Here is a 22,015-nt window from a genome sequence, read left to right as displayed (position 1 = left end):
GAAGAAACTGAGCCATGATTTCTGCACACAGTGGCAACTCGGGAAGGTGATGGACAGCTTCGCAGCGCTTCCTGCCGGTCGCCGAGCAGGCAAGCAAGCCCCCCACAGCCCGGCAAGCAAGGTCTGGGTGGTCGGGGGGGGGGAGTTCATCAGACCCCACCCCCTCCTCAGACTCCCATGCCGTCCCTAGCTATAGATGCTTCAGCGGGCAGAGAAAGCCCCTCTGCACATGTTCAGAGGCAGTCTTTATAAACAGCTCTCCAGCCCCAAGCACTAAGCCCCTCCACTGTGGCCAAGTTCAGGGATGGATGGGATGAAACCCCATTAAACCACACCTCAGTTAAACCTTGGATCTCCTGCATGGGGCGGGGGCTATCTTCCACCCATTTTGTACCAGGGAATTTGTGTCTCCTTTCCACAGGTATCCTTGTGCAATCCCTGTGCAAAGTGAGAGCATCCTGGTGCAACACCGGATAGGTCTTGGCATATGGCTGCAAACCAGACGTAGCTTCATCGTTGCTGCTTCCATTGTCTGTCTTCCCCAGGGTTTGGAGACCGACGCCCTCATTTCTATCTCTGCCCCACTTTTTAAGAACCGCCCATTTTTTCAGCTCTTAGCTTAAATAAGGTTGATGTAGAGTAAACGGCCAAGGTCATCCAGTGAACCTCAGGCAGGGAGGCATGAGAAGTTAATTTCAGTTTGTTTTTGATCAGGAATTACCCAGTACACACTTTGCAGACCGCGCACAGACCCAGGCGCAATCTGCGATCGAAATCTGCACGTTTTTGAGCATTTGAAAAATGTGCATGAAAAAGTGCGTACTTTTGAAAAATGCACAGGAATGTGCTTTAATCAATGGGAGAAGAATGTGTCCATTGCAAAGATGCACACAATTGATCCGTGCATTTGGGAAAAATGTGCACAAACATACGCATGGGTTTTCATGCAAGAAAAAGAAAATGAAGCTTGCAGTCTGGTGCAGACACGATTCAAGGTGGAATTTGGAGAACGTTGGCGAGTTTGAATTTTGCTGATTCGCACAGCCCTAACATCAGGGCATTTGAAGCATGGCCTCCAACTCAAAGTCTCACACACAGACCCAGCCTTCCCCTGACTTGGGACCCTCTGGATGTTTTGGACTTCCACTCACAATACCCCTGACGGTTGGCCATGCTGACTGGGGCCGATGGGACTTGTAGTCCAAAACATCTGGAGGGCACCAGGCTGGGAAAGGCTGCTCTAACCACTACACCAGACAGTGGCTGTCTAGTTTGGCAATCGAGAGAGGAATGGGCAAGGTTGGAGAGCAGCTACAGCAGCAGGAGGCCAACCAGGCCGTCTTCAGTGGCATGTATTAAGGAATCTTGGTGTTTTGAAGTTCCTCTGCAAATATGCCAGAGTGCACAGGCTGGAGCAAAATTCACTGTGGAAAGAGGCTGGATAACATGGTGGATTATGGGGAGAAAAAGGCCAGACATGGGGGGAGGGCTTTTGGAAACCCTTCTTCTAAGACCAGAATAAGATATGGACCAATTAAATTTGCACAGTTGACTGAGCAGCTGTCTAGCACGGGGGGGGGACGGGACTCCTCAGCCCTCATCCAAACAGGGTTGGCTGTAAACTGGTGACCTGATTCTGCAACGTCTTTCAATAAAACTTCCGCCAATTTGCCTGGGAAGAAAAGAGGGAGGGAGGGAAAGAAGGAACCGCTCTGGACATTTCTGTCCTCAAAAAGAAAAAGGGGAACCTCGAGCAGAGCTCTGATACAGGTTTGTGTCTTTGTCCCAAGACTGGACAAGCCTCCCACCCCACCCCACCCTGACCCCAAGAGTGGAACCTTCTCGCTTTGCATGGAACACCCAAGGGTGGAGAGAGAAAGCGTTTTTGCATCCCATCTCGTCCAGGTTAAAGGGGCCCATGAACAATGTCAGGGTCAGCAGCATGCCCATCGAGTTGCTTTTCTCATCACTGGGAGACATGCGACTGGCTCTCATGCGGGTCTAAGCCCAGGTTTGGACTTTGCCACAAGGCTGGATTTCCACCTGCCAGGGGTGCTTGAAAGTGGAGTCCTGCACTGAGCAGGGGATTGGACTTGGTGGCCTAAACAGCCCCTTCCCACTCTAGCATTCTGTGGTTTTTAGGATTGTGTGTCAGATTACACGTCTAAGTCTGCACGTTGCATGGCTGTTAGCTGCCTTAAATGCTGTTTTTGGTGGAAAGGTGGGAAATAAATCAAATAAAAATAAATATACTCCTCCATACCCCCCCCCCCAAAAAAAGTTAGCTCTATGCTACATCCCATTCCTCGTGAATTCTGGCTTAACTAGGAGAATGTTGAACCAGATGATGAATTTTGTCACAGGGTTCAGTTGGTTTGTGCCTTTCACCCTAATACACATATGCGCATAGAGAAAACGCCACCAAAAAAGCACTGTCACTGTAATCATAAATATGATTGCATGGAGATTCTTTTGTTCTGCTTAATTTTATCAATGTGCAGCATGTGCCCCTGCAAATGGCCAAAACACCACACCCCCACACACATTTCTCGATAGATTACTATATGCAGTCACATCAAGTTTGCTTTTTTGGTGGAGTCTTAACAGTGGTACACCTGCAATACTAAAAACACCACACAAAAAGAATCGTGATGAAATCATGAGCACATCACAACAAGATTAATTTTGGGAGGGGCTGGCATGTTCTCTGAGTGCACACACGAGGGATGAGCAAAGGAGCAATGCTTAAGCTGCCCGAGATCCTGACACTCAGTTTATGTCCACGTTTGCAATCACTGCTCATTTTGCAGCAATGGGGAAATTGTGCAAAATGAACAGTTATCAAATGTGAAAGCTGCACAAAAATCCCCAACTTTGCACACATTTCTGAAGTTCCACAAACTTCCCCCACAGCCTAAAGCAGGGCTGATTTTAAAAAATTGCACAAATCAAATGGGAAAGCTGAGCAAATTAAACACAAGCACATGCTTGGTAATTTGTAAACATTTTTGGCAGACACATTCTCATGCTCACATTTGCATTCAGTGTTGCGAACAGAGCATGCTCGCATGTTTTGTGGGCAGAAACATCTGTAACACACACACACACAAACACAAAACATTGGCTACACAGAATGTGGGGAAAGAGATGGCATTGCTAATAAAGGGGAGAGTGAATCGGTCAATTTTGGTTTGTTCCATTTCCCATTTTTCTGACCATGTTTCCTCCCATTTCTGCATCAGTTTGCAAATTCAGCCCAAACAGTCCACATGAAAATTCGTACACATTTTCTTGGGCATTTCTCCCTGATACATGCATTTTTGTGTGCATTGTTCCTTGATATACATATATCTGTGTGCATTATTTTGAGTCGCAAACTGCATCGTAAACTGTATTCCATTTCGTGTACAGGTTCAGGATATGCAAATTGAGTGCGTTCATATAAAAATTTGGACTTGGCCAATTTTTCTTCCATCCCTAAGCTAAATGCTGCAGCAAAGTGTTCATGCACAGTACTTAGTTGGTACAAAATTCTGAAATAAAAAATGGAATGATGGAGAATTCCTTGTGCATCTGCTTCCACTTTGGAATCAAGAAATGTGGACCTACAAAATCTGGGGAGAACTTTCACATGAGGAGAATTTTGGATACATCCATATATCTATCTATCTATTCATCCATCCTTCTGTTCCTGCTAGGGATATCAGAGAAATCCACCATGGACTCAAATGAGGCCAGATTCTTTGGAATCCGGCCTCCGGAATCCGTGCTGGAATGGCTCCACTTACCTCTGCTCCAGGAGGATTCTGGCCGGAACAGCACTCTGGCCCTGGAGCGCTGATGATACGGTAATGGTGGCCACCATTACTGTATCATCAGCGCTCCAGAGCCCTAGTGCCGTTCCAGCCTGAATCTTCCTAGAGCCAAGGCAAGTGCAGCGGTACAGAGCCGGAGTGCGGCTCTGTGGAATCCTCGCGGAGCGGAGCCACAACGGAGGATTCCAAGGGGGAGGAACGGATCGCCTCCCCCCCAGGTGGATTCCCCACCAGAATGGAAGGTGGGGAATCCATACATCCTTAATTCCTGCATGTAAAAAACTAGGTTGTCAGGGATAAGTGCCATACCCCTGCCTTTCTCCCTGACTTAGGGATGTGTGAATCAGCAAAACCCAGGCCCGCAGAAGATCTCTGAATGCCTTCTCAAAGCTTGTTCTGACTTGGGTCTGTATCAGATTGTGAGCTTTGTTTTCCCTGTGTATTTTTCCAAATATATGCATCAGTTGAGAGCATCTTTGAAATGTGCATTCTTTTCTCATTAATTAAAGCATATTTGTGCACATTTTTTCAAAAGTACACCTTTTTATTCACATTTTTCAAATGTAAACATACTGTAAAACATATTTTGGGGGTCCACAAATCACCTTGCAAGCTCAGAAACGTACAGACTCTGACCACAGATTGCATCTGAGTCCATGTTCAGTCCAGAATGTGTGAACTAGTCTTGATGGCTATGTTCTACTTCCAGTACCAGAGGCAGTGAGCCTATGTACACCATAGGAACATGGGGAACATGGGTGGGAGGGTGCTGTTGCGCTCATGCCCTGCTTGTGGGTTTCTGGTTGACAGCTGATTGGCCACTGTGTGAACAGAATGCTGGACTAGATGGACCCTTGGTCTGATCCAGCAGCAGGGCTCTTAGAATCATAGAATAGTAGGGCTGGAAGGGGCCTATAAGACCATCGAGTCCAGCCCCCTGCGCAATGCAGGAATCCAAGTCAGAGCATCCCTGACAGGTGGCTGTCCAGCCTCGTCTTCAATGCCTCCAGTGTGGGAGAGCCCACCACCTCCCCAGGTAACTGGTTCCATTGTCGTATTGCTCTAACAGTCAGGAGGTTTTTCCTGATGTTCAGCTGGAATCTGGCTTCCTGTCACTTGAGCCCATGATTCCATGTCCTGCACTCTGGGATGATGGAGAAGAGATCCTGGCCTTCCTCTCTGTGACAACTTTTCAAGTACTTGAAGAGTGCTATCCTGTCACCCCTCAGTCTTCTCTTCTCAAGACTAAACAGGCCCAGTTCTTTGAGTCTCTCTTCATAGGGCTTTGTTTCCAGCCCCCTGATCATCTTTGTTGCCCTCCTCTGAACCCTCTCCAGCTTGTTTGCATCCTTCTTAAAGTGTGGTGCCCAGAACTGGACACAGTACTCCAGATGAGGCCTAACCAGTGCTGAGTAGAGGGGGACTAGTACTTCTTGGGATTTGGAAGCTATGCTTCTATTAATGCAGCCAAGAATAGCATTGGCCTTTTTTGCAGCCACATCCCATTGTTGGCTCATATTCAGCTTGTGATCTACAAAAGTTCCAAATCCTTCTCACTTGTAGTATTGTAGTATTGTTCTCTAGGATGCAGTTCATCTGGCACTGGAGATTTGAACTCATTCAAAGTAACGAGTCTTCTTAGGTTCTTATCTTCTTAACTGGGTAAGTGCTGATCAAAAACAAACTGAAACAAATTCCTAATACACCTTGACTTGCTAGCCGCCAATTTGCAGAGAATTTAATACTGGTTTACCACATCACTGAGGACTAGGGCCTTAGTTAATCTACTGTGTTGATCTGTTGAATAATTTTGTACAGTTCCGTTGCAAATACTGTTCATGCATATCTGCGCAGGCATGTGCTACAACCCCCCCCCCCTCATAGTGGACAATAAAACCCAATCCTTCTCTAATTTTCTGAAGATTAACATGTAGACCAAACTAATTACTTTTCTTCTGAAAAGCTGCCCCCACACACAATGCATATCTTTTTTTCTTCTCCCCAGCAAAGTAAATTGATTTATAATCGGCCATTAATTCTTTATAGCCTGTAATTTGCAGAACCATGACACCAACAACAAGAACAGAGTGTAGTGGAAAATGCGATGTACCCGGCGGGTGGAGTGGAGCAGGAGAGGCACTGTTTGGAATGAAGAGGATAAAGAGGAGCAGAGGAGAGAGATGCAACCCAAACATGAGGCCCCATTGGGCCTCAAGATGGTGTAGAGATGGGAGTGGGCACACAACGTTCAGACCCTTGTGGGGCAAACTGCTATAGCGACAGGAAAAGCCTAGACTTGTATACAGCCTGGATCTCTCTTGAAAATGCAAAGCTGACATTGACCATGTTTCTGTCTGGGGCAGAGCCATCTCTATGGTGAGATTCCTATATTCCATACAGGGCAGTCTTCCTCAACCTGGGGCCCTCCAGATGTTTTGGACTACAGCTCCCAGCATTCCTGATCACTGGCCATGCTGGCTGGATTCACAGAAATATGAACTCATTGGAATCCGTTGTGGATTCCTCCAGCATCCCTACCTGATAGTATTTGTGTTTCTCTTACCAACATGTACTTAGAAGGCTGTTGGGGTAAACACCACAGAGGGAGGGATTTCATGGGGGAGACACCTTGGGGGAAAAGGGCTAAGTGCTCCCCCTGTTCTGCCCGTCGTCCTCTCAAAGTCTCTTTGCAACAGAGAAGGGGGCTGAGAAGATGAGCATGGAGCCCCATCTGCAGCACCCTCATCCGCGCTGGAGTTCCCGTGAGCCCGCAAAGAGCCCTTGAGCGCCTATGAGCTTCCTCATTACTTGTGAATGTAGGGGCCATGGCCCTCGCTGGTAACCAAGGCAGTGTGCGGGTATCTCCCGAACACTTAGCAATCAAACTTCCCACACTGAGGTCGCTCAGATGTGGCACCAAGGAAAGAGGGACTTCTACGGCGTGCATGAATTATGCAAATCCAACAAATTGTGAGCTCTTGACCTATGCACTTTAGCTCTCTTTTTTTGGCAGCATTTTATTTTGTTGCTGCTACGTCCAGGGAGAGGGAAACTGCTATTGCACATTTAGTCTGGCGATGGCTATGATCTCTCGGGGACAGGGGAATAGAACTTCTGTGTTCAGAAGCAGCACACCTGAGTTTCAGATGCCAGGAGGTGGTGGTGGTACCCCTACTGTGCTTGTCAGCTTGAGGAGGCATCTGGCCGAGTGTAGTTGTCCTGGGGGCGGGGGGGGCACCTCCGTGAAGGAGGAAAGCAGAGTTTTGAGCCTCTTGAGCCGCGATTTGTTGGTGCCTTCTGAGTGGGTTGCATTCAATTCATTTGCGAGGAAGGGGCCGGGGAGCAGAAGGTCAACATTATTTTTTTCTTTTACTTCCCCTTTGATTTGCCTCCTTGTTCATATGTTAATAAGGCTCTTTGTCTTGCCTCTCATGAAATCATTGTAAGTTCTCAAGAGTTGTAAGTTCTCTTCTGCTGGACTAAAGGGAAGGGGTCAGCCACTGAGGAGGAAGACCGTGTTTTTAAAAAGTTGCTTCCTCCTGTTCTCCACATGCTACGGCCTTTCAAAAGGCCCAGCTGCCACGGCTCCGCATCCCATCTGCTTTTGCAAACCCGAACCTGACGCCAAACAGCCTCCCCGCCAGCTGATTGACACCCTGCCTTGTCTGTGCTGCCCTGCAAGTTCCGACTCCCGTCATTTGCCTGCGCAAAACACAAAGGGGTCTCAATCCACGGGCAGGGAGGAAGCGCTGCCCTACCGCTGCGTGGACGTATCTTCGAAATGGTCTCTCTTCAGCTGTGGCAGGGGGTCCTGCTGAGCTGCATTCTCAAGGAAGCCAAATTAGCTTGCACAATTCACTGCCGAAAGATGGAGGGATGCAACGTAGCAGCTGCCTTCTACGGAGTCAGATCCTTAGTCCATCTAGACCAGTACTGTCGACACGGACTGGCAGCAGCGGCTCTCCAGGGTTTCAGGCAGGAGTTTTTGCAGCCCTACCGGGAGATGCTGCCAGAGATCGAACCTGGGACCCTCTGCATGCAAAGTATGAGCTCTACCACTGAACTATGGTCCATTCTCTAAAAATAAACTTAAGATTCTAATCCTTAGGATTCTAAATAAAGGGCTGAATTAAGCAGGAACATTGGAAGCTGCCGTATACTGAATTAGGCTTTTGGTCCATCATCTAACACAGTGTTGTCAACACTGACTGGCAGCAGCAGCTCTACAAGGTGTCAGGCAGGAGTTTTCCAGCCCTGCCTGGGGATGCCAGGGATCAAACCTGTGACCTTCTGCATGCAAAGCAGGGGCTCTACTCCTGAGCTACAGCCCTCTCCCCATTTTTTTGTTCCCCAACAACCACTATTCATGGCTTGCAGCTGGTGGTTGATGCATCCCCTGTGAAATTTTCCAGTCCACTTTTAAAAGCCATCTAAGCTGGTGGCTCTCACCTTTTTGAGTAACTTCCTCTAATATTGTATATATGTAACAAGTTGGATCCAGATTTATGGTGGATCTATTGCTCTGACAAAAGTGGGCTTCCCCACCCCTCCTTCCCATGACAACCCCTCCAGCCCCTGGGGAATCAGGAGTCAGGAGAACAGGCTGAATGGGGTGAGCTGTGTTACTGGGGGAAACCCAAAAATCAGGCAGAAGGACCTTCTGTGAGTGGAGCCATTCTTCTTGCACAATGTCCTTTCCTTTTGCAGAAGCCAGATGCTTGATCCAACCCCCTATACACATTTTGGTATGCATTTTCTGACTGGAGGACTCCATTGCAAAACTTGGAGCAGTGCAAATTTTGAACAATACCTGAGTTTTGGTTCAAGTATTGGTTCAAAATGGTGAAATTCAGTAAGCATTAAAATGCAAACCCAACTAATTTCTCCTCCATCCTCCTCAGTATCAGTACAGATCTGAGTGTTCATGTGCTATAAATTCTCCTGGGATTGTCCTATAATTGCCCATTGAGGGAGGTTTATGTTCAGCCTAATACACAAGTGATGACCCAGATAATGACTAGAGCCAACCTGGTGCCCTCCAGATGTGTTGGATTACAACTCCAGTGCTGGCTGGGGACACTGGGAGTTGTAGTCCAACACAACCCGAGGGTACCAGGTTGGGAAATGCTGGATTAGAGAGATTCTGGAGATGTTATAGGAAGGGAGAAGTAATTCCTCAATTGTTTTTTTTTTTTTAATACACAGATAAATGAAATCTCTCTCTCTCTCTTTCTCTCTCCATCCTTGTCCACCTCTTTGCATCCCTCTCCTGTTGCCCATTGAAATACTGAACTGCAAATCATTTTAAAAATGCAATATCCAAGAAATGTAATGTGTCATGTAGCTCAACAGGGGTGCAATATCAGGTCCGGGCGGGGGGGGGGGGTTGTGTTTGTTTTTTTGCAATATGGCTTCACACATGTTCCAAAAGAGCTGGCTATGAAGGCTGCGGAATGCATCCTTGGATCATTCTTATCTGGAAGGTGATATGCTGGTGGGAAGCTTCATGTGGATAAGGAGAAATGTAAAAAGGGAGGTCATAATTTCAGAGGAAAAGAGACAACGCAGGAGAAAGCACTGGAAGGGGCCTAGCTCAATACCAAAGGCATTGCTGCAAAATTAATAGGGAGGTGGAATCCCGAGGTAAATCATCTGACACCCCAATCCAAAACCTCTGTTCTGATATCTCCAGTGACAACGGATCATGCGGCCCATTTAGGGAGGGGCAAGCAAGCAATGTTCAAGATTGCCAGGATTCTCCAGACATCGTCTTGGTGTTCATCTCATGCCTGATTCCCTTCCATATCTGCAATCGCTGCTTGATTTAAACAACCAGGAAACTTGCACAAATCAAGCAGCGATCGAATGGGACATTTGTGCAGATCTCCCCAAATTTGTGCAAGTTTGCTCCATAGACTAAAGCGGGGCTATTTCAGGCTGGGGAGGAAATTTGCACACATCGAACTGGGAATCAGGAAAAAGATGAATGTGAGCACGCGTTCAACAATTTGCAAATATTATTGGCAGACATGTGCTGGCACCGGCACTCACGTCTGGCACTTCAAACAGGGCGTCTTCATATGTTTTGCCAGCAAAAACAAAATTCTTATAGCAAAGGGCTGGATGTGCCTGATCTCATCTGATCTCGGAAGCTAAGCAGGGTCAGCCCTGGGACCGCCTGGAAATCAGGCTTCCTGCACTGAGCAGGGGGTTGGACTTGATGGTCTTGTAGGCCCCTTCCCACCCTATGGTTCTATAATTCTATATATCCCTAGGCATGTCATGCCTGGTGTTACACCACTGCAATTGCACACAAGGTGTGGAAGCATTACACATGGAGTCTACACACATCTGGGGAAAGCTGGACCAAAAAGCCAGGGACAGAAGAAGGCCAGGATTGGATCTGTCAAATGAAGGGTGCCCTGGCTCAGTTCAGCCTGGCATCTTGCCCTTTGACCCCAAAGCCCTTCCTTCTGACTTGAGAACAGCCTGCCCCAACCTGGTGCCCTCCATACGTTTTGGCCTTTGACTCCCATCAGCTCCGGCCAGCATGGCCAGTGGTCAGGAATGCTGGGAGTTGTAGTCCAACACATCTGGGAGGCACCACATTGAGCAAAGGTGCCTCTAGAAGTTGGTAGGGTATTGAAGATTGCGTGGGTTGGGTGTGGCTTGTTGTGGAGAAGGAAATGCACTTTCCTGCCTAGGTGGCACCCTTGAAACCCGGAGCTGAGTTTGATCTGAGAGAGTCCTTGCTGTCCTGTTCTGTGATTTCCTGAAGCTCACAAGGCCATCTGACAGGGTCAGCTCTCAGCAAGGAGAGACAGTTTATGTACAGCAGTCAGGTCAAGGTAGGTGAGGTGGTGTCAGGTAGGTAGAGTCCGATCAAAGTAAGTGCATCATGCACAGCAAACTAAGTAAAGGTCCACTTTTGAAACAGGTAGCTGCAACAGGACCACGGAGAGCTTGGAGTGAGCTTTGCTGGTGGGAGCTCTCTCCTACTAGAAGCACAGGAGGATGTTGTCTCAGCAGCAAGCTAGAGCCAACGGAAGCCTTACATAGGCAGCCACTGCACTGTGGTCAATGTAACCCCATCTAGAGGAGCTGGCTGGGTTGTTAAAGAGCCCTCGCTTGATTTGGTAGTCTTGGGTAGCTAGAGGTTCTGCAAGGGGTTCCTTCTCTAACTCAGAGGATGCTGGCAATGCTGTGTCTTCTGGCTGGGGGGACCTGGAATATGGGACTGACTGACTGACTTTCTGGAAGAGAAGCCTGACTGTTGCCTTTGTCAGAGGCTTCTTCTGTAGCCTGAAAAGGTCAAGGGTTGGGAGACATGACACCCATCCTTCTGTTCTATTCCTCTCCCCTGCTACACCTGTCTAAATTTGGCTTGTAGGCTCTTTGGGGGAAGCATCTTTGCTGCTTCTGTGAGTCTATATTAGCCTTCCCAAACCTGGAGTTGTACAAATATGTCGGACTAACATTCCCATCATCCCCAGCCACCATGACCATGCTGGCTGGGGTGAGGGGTGATGGACATGGCAGTCCAACAGATAGAGTGGCCCCATATTTATCAGCAAAAGGGAGGGCAAAATTAGACTCAGATTTCCTGGCACATACCTCTCCTGTTATATACCAACCTGGTCTTTGCGCTCTTTGGAGTGGGGGCTGCTCAGGGTGCTGCATGTAGATAATACGGATGCAGTAACCTGAACAAGGGCCTTCTTGTTTGCAGCACTGTCATTATGGCACAACTCCTGCCTTTGGACATGTGTCAGGCATCTTCAGTAACCCAGTTTCACTGGTTGCTTCAGACGCACCTCTTCACTGAGGCCTTTTGAGTCCTTTGGATGAGGTCTTTGAGTATTGTCTTTGTTAAACAGTCTTTGGTATGTTTTATCTCCCTGCTGGTTGGATTTGAGATTTTTGTTTTGGCTTTTTTAGAGTTAATAGTATTGCTTTATTACTGCTTGTTTTGTATTGCTGTGTATTAGGGATAGGTGAACAACCGTGATGGAGAGAGCGAGGATTCTCTGACCATCCTCTTGCCACTTGTCTCATGCCTGATCCTCGGTCACGCTTGCGATCACTCCTTGCTCTGCATGAACAGGAAATGTGTGCAAACTGAGCAGTGGTTGTACAGGAGATTTGCACAAATCTCCCCAAATCCGTACAAATCTCCTAATTTGTGCAGGTGTCCTTCATAAACTAAAGTGGGGCTGATTCGATCTGCTGAGGAAATTTGTGCAAATTAGGAAATTTGCACAAATCGAACTGGGAATTGGGAATGAGATGAACATGAGCGTGTGTTCAACAACTTGCGAATATTTTTGGCAGACATGTACTCGTGCTTTCATCTGGGGCTTTGAACAGGCACGCTCACATGTTTTGCAAGCAAAAATGAGATTCTCATCCATGCCTAGTGTGCGTGTGTGATTTGTTATAAAGAGCACCATAGAAATCTAGTCAAGGAAAAAAAATACATGCAATAATGTATTATTGCATGTATATTGTAATGTATTATTATATTATTATTGCAATGTATTATTGCATGTATATTGTAATGTATTATTATATTATTATTGCAATGTATTATTGCATGTATATTGTAATGTATTATTACAATTATTTTTGCAAGGTATTATTGCATGTATATTGCATGCAATAATATATATTATTGCATGTATATTGCATGCAATAATATATATTATTGCAGAATTGCATGCAATAATGCATTGGTGCCAATTTGGAAATAGTTGCTCTAAGTGAAACAGAATACCAATAGATCTTGTTGCTGTGAGGAAGATGGACCGGTGACCCATGTGCCTGCCCTGTCGGCTGTGAAGAAGATGCTAAAACTGGGCGTGGGCACCTCCAAGGCCCCTGCTCTGCTCTCCTTCCTTGGGGTTCTTTCTCTTTAAACCAGACTTTGACTGGACAGCCTTTCAAGCAGAGGACATCTTCCGACAGAGAGCAGTCCTCTGACTGCCCTTCAAATAGAGGGTTGTCCTCTGTGAAAGAGGAGCCACAGCCACCCTGCCAACACATCCAGAGGGCCCAGGCTGGGGCAGGTGGCTCTGAGCAGAGTGCCAGGTATGCAGATGGCTCTGTAGACATAATAACAGTGCATTGTTTGTTATCATCACTGCAGATGCTCCAGGGCTGGAGCCTTGGGACTGCAAACAGGTTCTGCAGCCAGGCCCCCGGGGAGCTCTGGGGAGGGAGGAGGGGAAGAACAGAGCAAGGGGACGCTGAGGTAGAGAGCGGGAGGCATGAGGCGTGAGCCATCAGAGAGGCTTCCATATCCCCAACCCCATCCATAAATCGGCAGAGGGGTGTGTGAAAGTTTTGCCAGAGTCCCGGCTGACCCAAAGATAAGCCGCAGGAAGATGGTTTCATCATTGCTGTCGCCCTCTCCTGTCGCGTCAACAATGAGGAGGTGGTGGAATATTTTTCGAGGGCGGGCTGTGGACTGACGAAAGGCAGGATCAGCGGCTTGGGGGAGCTTGCACAGTTCTTGGGCCAAGGGGAAAGAAGTCCTGAATGCTTGCAGAGCTTCCCTCAATGCTCTGCCCGAGAAGCCGGTGGAATACAAACCTGGAGAGAACTGGGAGGCCCCGACGGTGGCCCATTCCTTCTTCCAGACCGGAAAACACCTGGAGGAATGTGCTGGCGAGGGCAGTTCCCCTCGGGCCGGAAGGGCCGGCTGCCCACCAGGTAGTTTCTCTTTGCCGTTGTTCTTCTTCTGGCTTTTGGTTGTATTTTGGGAGGTGTTCCTCCCAACCTGGAGCAGCGAAGGGAGCTGTTTAAAGGGGAAATTGGCAGTCTGATCCTACACATGTATCCTTGGAAGTCCGCCTCGCCACTGAATGGGGTTTACTCGTAGGGAAGCCTGTGCATTGGATGGTCTTACCTCTAGAATCTTTGGCGCGCTTGTTTGTGTCTCGTTTTGTGCTGGACGCTCCGTTCTGCCCACCACTCGGTCGTGTTTGTTGCCATTCATTTGGAGTGGTACTCTTTGGGGATGGGAGGGCAGGCTGGCAGGTCCCAGCGTATGCATACATAACCCTCCTTGCCTTCCAAAACTGCCCCATTCTCGTCAAGTGCAGTTTTGTGTTCATGGGCTGTGGGCTGGCCCCCTCTGCCAACAGTGAATGGCGTGGCGCTGGTGCACAGGCACGCCATGAGTGCATTAGTGCACGGGGATGTGTGTGTCTGCACTGCCGTGATGACCAGCTTGCCTGAATGTTGCTGCCTTTTGGTACAGCACAAATCCATAACCCACCAACACTGCCAAAGACAAATTCTTGGCAAAGAGCCATTAAGGCCGACACCCCTGTCTGCCTGCAGCAGCCCCATCCATGTGCCTCCAGGAACCCTACAACCCCCTCTCCCCATATTATCTGTCCCTGGAATCTGGTATTCAGAGACAGATTGCTTCTGAACTTAGAGGGCCCGCTAGGCTATCATATTCGTAGCTAGTCATAAACCTAGCACAGAATCATAGAATCATAGAATAGCAGGGTTGGAAGGGGCCTACAAGGCCATCGAGTCCAACCCCCTGCTCAATGCAGGAATCCAAGTCAGAGCATCCCCGACAAATGGCTGTCCAGCCTCGTCTTAAAGGCCTCCAGTGTGGGAGAGCCCACCACCTCCCCAGGTAATTGGTTCCATTGCCGTATTGCTCTGACACTCAGGAAGTTTTTCCTGATGTTCAGCCGGAATCTGGCTTCCTGTAACTTGAGCCCATTATTCCGTGTCCTGCACTCTGGGATGATCAAGAAGAGATCCTGGCCTTCTTCTCTGTGACAACCTTTCAAGTACTTGAAGAGTGCTATCATATCTCCCCTCAGTCTTCTCTTCTCAAGGCTAAACATGCCCAGTTCTTTCAGTCTCTCTTCATAGGGCTTTGTTTCCAGTCCCCTGATCATCTTTGTTGCCCTCCTTTGAACCCTCTCCAGCTTGTCTGCATCCTTCTTAAAGTGTGGTGCCCAGAACTGGACACAGTACTCCAGATGAGGCCTAACCAGTGCTGAGTAGAGGGGAACTAGTACTTCCCGGGATTTGGAAGCGATGCTTCTATGAATGCAGCCCAAAATAGCATTTGCCTTTTTTGCAGCCACATCACATTGTTGGCTCATATTCAGCTTGTGATCGACGACAATTCCAAGATCCTTCTCGCTCGTAGTGTGGTTGAGCCACGTATCCCCCATCTTGTAACTGTGCATTTGGTTTCTTTTTCCTAGGTGCAGAACTTGGCATTTGTCCCTATTAAATGCCATTCTGTTGTTTTCTGCCCAGCACTCCAGTCTATCCAGATCACTTTGAATTTTGTTTCTGTCTTCCAAAGTATTAGCTATCCCTCCCAATTTTGTGTCATCTGCAAATTTGATCAGCATTCCCTGCACCTCCTCCTCCAAGTCATTAATAAAAATGTTGAAGAGCACTGGGCCCAGGACTGAGCCCTGCGGTACCCCGCTCGTTACCTCTCCCCAGCTTGAGAAGGTCCCATTGAGAAGCACTCTTTGAGTCCGATTCTGTAGCCAACTGTGGATCCACATGATCGTTGTTTCATCTAGCCCACTTCGAGCAAGTTTTCTCATCACAAAAAAAGCCACAAAGAAGATGGCTCTGTCAATGACTATGAGATGCAATACCTACACAGAGCCTCCATGAACAAAGGCAGTATACCTCTGAAATACCAGGTGCTGGTGACAAAGATAGGAAAGTTATTCCCACCACCCACCCTTCCTTCTTGCCCTGATCACAGGCTTCCCAAAAGCAACTCATTGGCCACTGTGGGAAAACAGGACACTAAATTAGGTGGACGTTTGCTCTTATCTAGCAAGGCAGTTCTAATCCAGCGAAAACAAGTTTTTCCTGGACTTTACCACTTCAGGCTGCAGGTGGGCATCTCATTTGTGGATGCTTTCTATTGGAACGAGGAGGAGAGACCTCTCTGCACATAGAAACACAGTATGTCCAGGAGAAGGCACCTCTCTCCCTAGTATGCTAGTTTTCTACATGAATGGTCCACACACACACAACCCAACAGGGGACCATTCTAACTATGCAGCCCCCACCTGCAGCATGAAGTGGTTCAATCCAGGGGGAGGGTGAGCCCTTTGCCTTTTGTTTCAGCCAGATATCCTTGCACCTGTGAATTGCTGTGGCGTGCTGGAAGAAAGTGTTCAGTTTTTATTGCAGTGTGAATGGTGTGTGTGTGTGTGTAAACAATTTGTGGTTCTCTTGTGTGATGTTGATGTAAGCCACTTTGGGCTACATTTTAAGAAAAGTGCAGTCCAAAAATGTTTAAATAAATGTATGAGGTGGCCCTTGATTGAGGGATATGAGGGGGAGAGAGGGAGAGAGGGAAAGGGAAAGAGAGAGCAATTTGGGGGCCAGGCAAGGGAGGAGAGTTCTCACCCCGCACCCCCGCCTTTTGAAGTGGTGCTGGACACAAACCAGTCTGGGATGTTTTTCACAGCTGCACTTAAGCAGAATTACTTCAGTAAATGCCACCAGCTGGAGTTTACCTGAGGGCAATAAAACAAGCTGAGATTGAATAAGAGAGAGAACTCTGGGAGAAAGAAAGAGTCCCATAAATCCACATAGGGAAGTTATCCTCCGTAATAAAGTTACTCTCTGTTTTAAAACATGTATATTGCATGGATTGAACTGTTAATGTTCCCCAAACCCTTAAGTGTTTCCATCTGAAACCTGAAGCGTTCATGCAGGCCGCCTAAATTTACAGCCGAACCCCACCGTTTGTCTTTGTAAGGCTCCCATTATAGACCATGTTCTTTGCCTAACTACAGGGGGTTATTGATTTCAGAGATCAAACCGCCACCTCTTCCTCACTTGTAGGTTTCTCAGCAACATGGAGTTGAGAGAATTAATGGCCAGTAAAGTTTGCTGGATGCAAACTGTTTAGGGCAGGGTGCTGGACTTCTTTCAGCTCGAGGGTCAAATTCAGTTTTGGAGAAGCGTTTGGTGGGGGCATGTCCCAGTGCAGATAGAAAGGTACTGGCATAATATAACCATGTTGCCCAGTTCCTGTTAACAATCTTGCTGCCCTATTTTAATGCAAACTTACTTAATTTCACACTTTCGAACCTACTTGTGAACCAAAATTCAGTTATCCTTCAAACTTCACGCTTTTCCAAATTTTGTGATGGAATTTTCTGATAAAAAAAATATGTACATAAATGTGTACAGCAGGGTAAAGTGTGCACAAAAGTGAGTATATTCATGAATGTGGTGTTCAAAAATGCACTGTGTTAGGGAAAATTGCATGCAAAAATACATTTGGCAAAATTGTATACAAAAATATTTTCATTCAGAGAAATGCAAGCAAAAATGCATATGAATTTTTGGTGAACTATCCAAAAATAAATGACAGTTCTAAAACGGATGTAGAAAGGGGACAAACCAATCTTAAGATTGGGAAAGCGGAAAATCATAGGTGAGAAGCTCAGCCAAGAAGTCCAACCAAACGGGGATGAAATGAGGTTGCCGGCTGGTGAGGAGACAGGGGAGGTTGATGGATGGATTGATGGATATTACATTTATATCCCACCTTTTTCCCTCTTGCAAAGAACCCAAGACACCTTGTATGGTCCCCCTTCTCTCCTCACAACAACCCTGTGAGGTAGGTTAGCCTGCGAGTTCAGGACTGGCCCGAACTCACCTAATGAGCTCTGTGGCTGAGTGGGCACTAGAACCTGGGTCTCTCAAGTCCTAATCCAACACTAACCACTATTCCACACTGGCTTACTGATGGAGGAACAAGCAGAGGTATTTGCCCAGCTGGCTAGCGATCCTTACAAGGATAGGGAGTCACACAGGCAAAGGTTTTGTTCCCAAATGCAAGCTTGCTTTGTTCATTTGAATGGGAAACCATGGACCTAGGCAGTGGAGGCTGGTGGCTCTGATGTCAGCGGGGCGGTGAATCCACTCCGGGTTTCAGTCAGCACCAGTCAGAACTCTAGAGGAGCTCTCCAAGGTGCAAAGCTATCCAGTTAGAGTTCTCACTGAAACCCGGAGCAGATTCACCGCCCCACTGACATCACATCTTGGAGAATTGGATGCAATTCCCATGCATCTCTGGTCAGTTTCATGATGTCAGTTTCTACCTGCCCCTTTAAAGAAGGAAAAAAACACATGGTGTTGAAACTGACAAGGCTTTTACCAGTTTTGGCAGAGAGCCGAGGTGGATAGGGGAAGGGATGTGGAAGGAAATTATGTCATGCAGCAAGATGTACAAGTTATGGGAAAAGAGGAGAAACAAAGTAAAGAGAGCCACACTGCTAACAGTCACCAAAAAGACAGCGAGAGACCGGTAGTGGCCAGCCAAATGACATTTGGGCTCCCGTATCTGCCAGTATTGATCTTTCCACTTGCCAATAAGCTTCCAAGGAAAGCTAGTACTGCCCTAGAAACAGTTTGGGAGCCAGAGGAATGTGCCGACCTCACATTAGTGGAGTGGAGCCTGGATGGTGTGGTATAGACCCTACCTGGGAGGGCAGGACCATAACCCCAGGAGATTCCCCTGGACAGGAAATAGCAGGTAATCCTTCTTGCTGGGGGACGAACACAGCTAATGACTCCTTCTGCTGATATGAGATGGGAGGAGGAAGCTGACAATGGAATTAACCATCACTCTTCTCTTTGTCTATAAGGCAGTTCACTGAAATGACTAATGTAGGTATTTCCTGCGCTGGGAAGGGTGGAATGTCAGGAGCAGGCTAGAATACGTTACCCGTACTGGGATGGAGGTTATGTGTTTATTTGATTTATGAGTCGCCTTCAGCTATAAGTTCTCGGTTTGATGACTCTGTCTTGGAATAGGTCAGATCATTAGAGACTTAGACCTAGAGGAGGCCTCGGAGGTCGTCTAGTCTGCAGTGGAGGCTGGTGGCTCCGATGTCAGTGAGACAGTGAATCAGAACCAGTCAGAACTGGTTTGCACCTTGGAGAGCTCCTTTAGAGTTCTGACTGGTTCTGGCTGAAACATGGATTCACCACCCTACTGACATTGGATCCACCAGCTTCCTCTGCTCCTCCATCCCCCTGGATCATGCATGAACTTGCAAGTACAGCACCCCAGACAGAGGCAGCCTGTGCCACTGTCGAGACATCTTGTACCATTGGGAAGTCTCTCCTAATGTTGAGCCGACACTGCAGGGAAATTACCACTTCCCTGCAATTTCCACCTATTGGTTCTAGGCCTGCCCAGAACTGTCCAGAACTTCTATCCCCTGGGGATAGAAGTTGCAGTCCAACACACCTGGAGGGCAGCAGATTGGGGATGACTGGCTTAAATCGAGGCCAGCAATCCCCATCCCAGCCCACCTCCAAAATACAATCAATGCAAAGTTGAACATTTCCATCTGCAAGGAGCCTCATGGGATTAGCAATAGCAACTGAGTTACTTTCCTGTTCTCTCTGCATTCAAAGCCAGAACTGAGCTTTTTTCCCAAGCTTTTTTTCTCACAAAAAGGTGTTCTCCACACACACACACACACACACCTCCTCCTCCACCCTCAAACCTGTGTTTCTTCTCTCCCTTGCTAATTACAGTCAGTTTCAAGCAGATGTTCTAGGGTTAATAGGTGTCTGTATTTTCGGAAGTCAAAGTCATGCATTTTTTTAAAAAAAACTGTTTCAGGCAAACTCCCAGTGACCTTGGAAAATAGTAGAGGGTCTCTCTCTCTCTCTCTCCTTACAGAGAGGTAAAAATAAACCGAAGTTTTACTGCTTGAAAGAGGAGACCCTCGGCCCTTTACTGATTCATCCATCTCTCTCTAGCACAGTCATTAAAGAGTCACTGGTGCCTTTTAAGTCTGTGTTAGTGAGGGGAGGAAAAATTCTAATTTTAGTTCAATATGGGGAGAAGTTGCCTCACCTTTACAAAGTTCAGTAAAGGTGGTGTTTGAAGGTTATCCAGGATTTCTGAATTTCTGATAATTCCTCACCAAGCAGGATCCTGGAGGCACTGCAGTATTTGAAAAGATCACGTTGAGTCTGCGTTGCGAATGTGCTCCTTGAGCAACGTGGCTGCTGGGGTGAAATAATTCACCCTGCTGGTTAAAAATCTGAGGAGCTCGAGAGGCTGGAGAGACCTTGGCAGTAAGCTGCTGTCAGTGGCTGTCTAGGACGGCACTGCAAAAGGGGCAGTGTGAAGGCAACCTCAGAACGAGAAGTGCTTCTGGCGTTCTCATCTGGATTTCTCCCCTGTAGGGATGTACCAATTTTGTTAAACCTGTGTTTTGTGTCTTTTGTTCCATTGGCAGCTCATTGATGGAATCAGGGATTTTTTTTGCCAGAATTTCTTGCTACTTGTGCTAATTTGCATTAGCGCAACTGTGCATTAGCATAAATGTGCACTTGCACAAATGCGCATTAGCTAATGTGAATTAGCACTAATGTGAATTAGCACAAATCTCCCCCAAAAGTGAAAAACTAGTCTGCAAGTCCGTGGAATCCGTGTGACTCGGAAAAAAACCCACCACCCCCAGTAGAATCTGCAGGTCGAATTCATAGAAATCCAAACTCATTTTAATCTGTTACAGATTTGTCTGACACCCCAGTTCTTGGAGAGCCAAAACAATTTGGTTTTTAAACTAGAACCAATGCATTAGAGCAGTCGTGGGTAGACTTCAAGCTTCTAGGATCTGCTTCGGGGGGGAGGGGGTCTAGATCCTCAAAATCCACAAACCAGATCCTGGCGCAAAAGACACAGAATTAAAGAGATCTCAGTCCAGGACTTTGTTCTGAGCAGCAGAACTGAATGGATTTCACAGTCCTTCTACACAAATATTCACTCATGGTTAGCCCCCACCGACTCCCCAGCTTTCTTCATTTCATGCGTGGGTCGGTTCGCTATAGCTTTCTGTTTCTTCCATTCATTTTCCTCTTTCCCCCCACCCTTCCTCTACATTGCCAGTACGCCTCTGTGTATTGATAAAACACTATGCAAAAGCAATCCTGATGTGGCCATATATGTGCTTGCACCTTGAGGCTTTTTGTGCAGTGTTTTTATGTGCACACTTCTGTGTGTTGGTGAAAAATGCTGCAAAGGAAGTAAACCTACGGATATTTTGCGGGGAGGTGTTACTGCCATGCAAGAGGAGTGCCTGCGCACATCAATAAAACACAGCACAGAATCGTAGTGCAGCTTTGTCTCTGATCACATAATTATTGTGATCCCCCCCCCCCAGTGTTTTATCAATGTAGACATGTGCTCCAGTTGCACTAGGGGTGTGGGGAGACGCAAATGAGCTGAAGAAACCAAAAGCCATGGCACTCTATGCGTGCGTCAACTCCAGAATAAATTTGAGAAATTCTCTTAGTCAAACTTCAGCTATTGGGCAGTACAGAAAGGTAATTATAAAGGTAATAAATAAAACTGAGATCTGGAAGGAGTGGATAGCAGGGCAGAATGAGACCCAATAAGGAGGAGAAACCTCACTGCCGTCCCCACTGAGAACAGGTCAGGAAATGCATGCACTGGCTTCTTTGCCAATCCCATCATGCCCTTTGTCCTTCCACCTATCTTGCCCTGGTCCATCATAGTCCCCAGTAATCTGAGGGGTAGTGGTGAATTTTGAAGTGCAGACACTCACCATGATTGTCCCTGTAGCCATGCCCCCAAAGAGAGGCCAAAAATGCAGGCAGCTGTGCTGATCCAGCTCAACAAAATTCTTTGCGTTACAACAAGGAATGATATATTGTTGCCAGGAAAATTCATTTCCCCCAGCACCCCTGAGGATTGCAGCTAAGCTGAGAGGGGGCAGGGAAGCCTGAGGGGGGCGCTTGGACCCTGCGAGCCCTGGCTCCCCGACACCACTGCCAGTGATACCTCCTTCATATATCCCAAAGTGGTTCACAATAAGCCTTAACTTATCAAAATACTGAGCGTTGGGGGGGGGGGCAATTTGTGGCAAAGCACAGCAATCCGTTCAAATAAGACAAAAGCAGCCATTCCATACACGTGGGATAAATGCGACATTACCATGAAATAACAAGTACAGAACAACATAGAGAGGAACAGAGCGATGAAAATAAAGATACGCCACTCTACCAATGTTGGTCTGGCTGCGCTCTGTGGATCCACAGCAGCCTGGTTGAAAGACAGGTAAGTGGGGTCGGGGAGTTCTCACTAGGTTAGGGGGTTCACAGCTGGTCCCTCCTCTAGCGGAGCC

General features: G+C 47.4%; 1 protein-coding gene across 3 annotated transcripts in view; it reads left to right on the top strand.

The window, feature by feature from the left end:
- DAB2IP (DAB2 interacting protein) overlaps positions 1-22,015 on the top strand; it is a 259,030-nt gene that overhangs the window by 106,423 nt on the left and 130,592 nt on the right. For 2 of the 3 annotated variants that reach the window (XM_084821271.1, XM_084821267.1), the window contains exon 1: positions 13,047-13,526. The exons of the other annotated variant lie outside the window; for it this stretch is intronic. In XM_084821271.1, the coding sequence (XP_084677397.1) occupies positions 13,474-13,526 (53 nt within the window). In that variant the 5' untranslated portion in view covers positions 13,047-13,473. Of the gene's footprint in view, positions 1-13,046; positions 13,527-22,015 lie in introns of those variants that run through there. 3 annotated transcript variants of the gene reach the window in all.

The sequence above is a fragment of the Heloderma suspectum genome, chromosome 14 (assembly GCF_057233095.1).
Source record: "Heloderma suspectum isolate Gila_16-S chromosome 14, 16-S_ref, whole genome shotgun sequence".
Lineage (NCBI taxonomy): Eukaryota > Metazoa > Chordata > Lepidosauria > Squamata > Helodermatidae > Heloderma > Heloderma suspectum.
The sequence above is the reverse complement of the archived record's forward strand: the minus strand, read 5'-3'. Positions and strand labels throughout refer to the sequence as shown.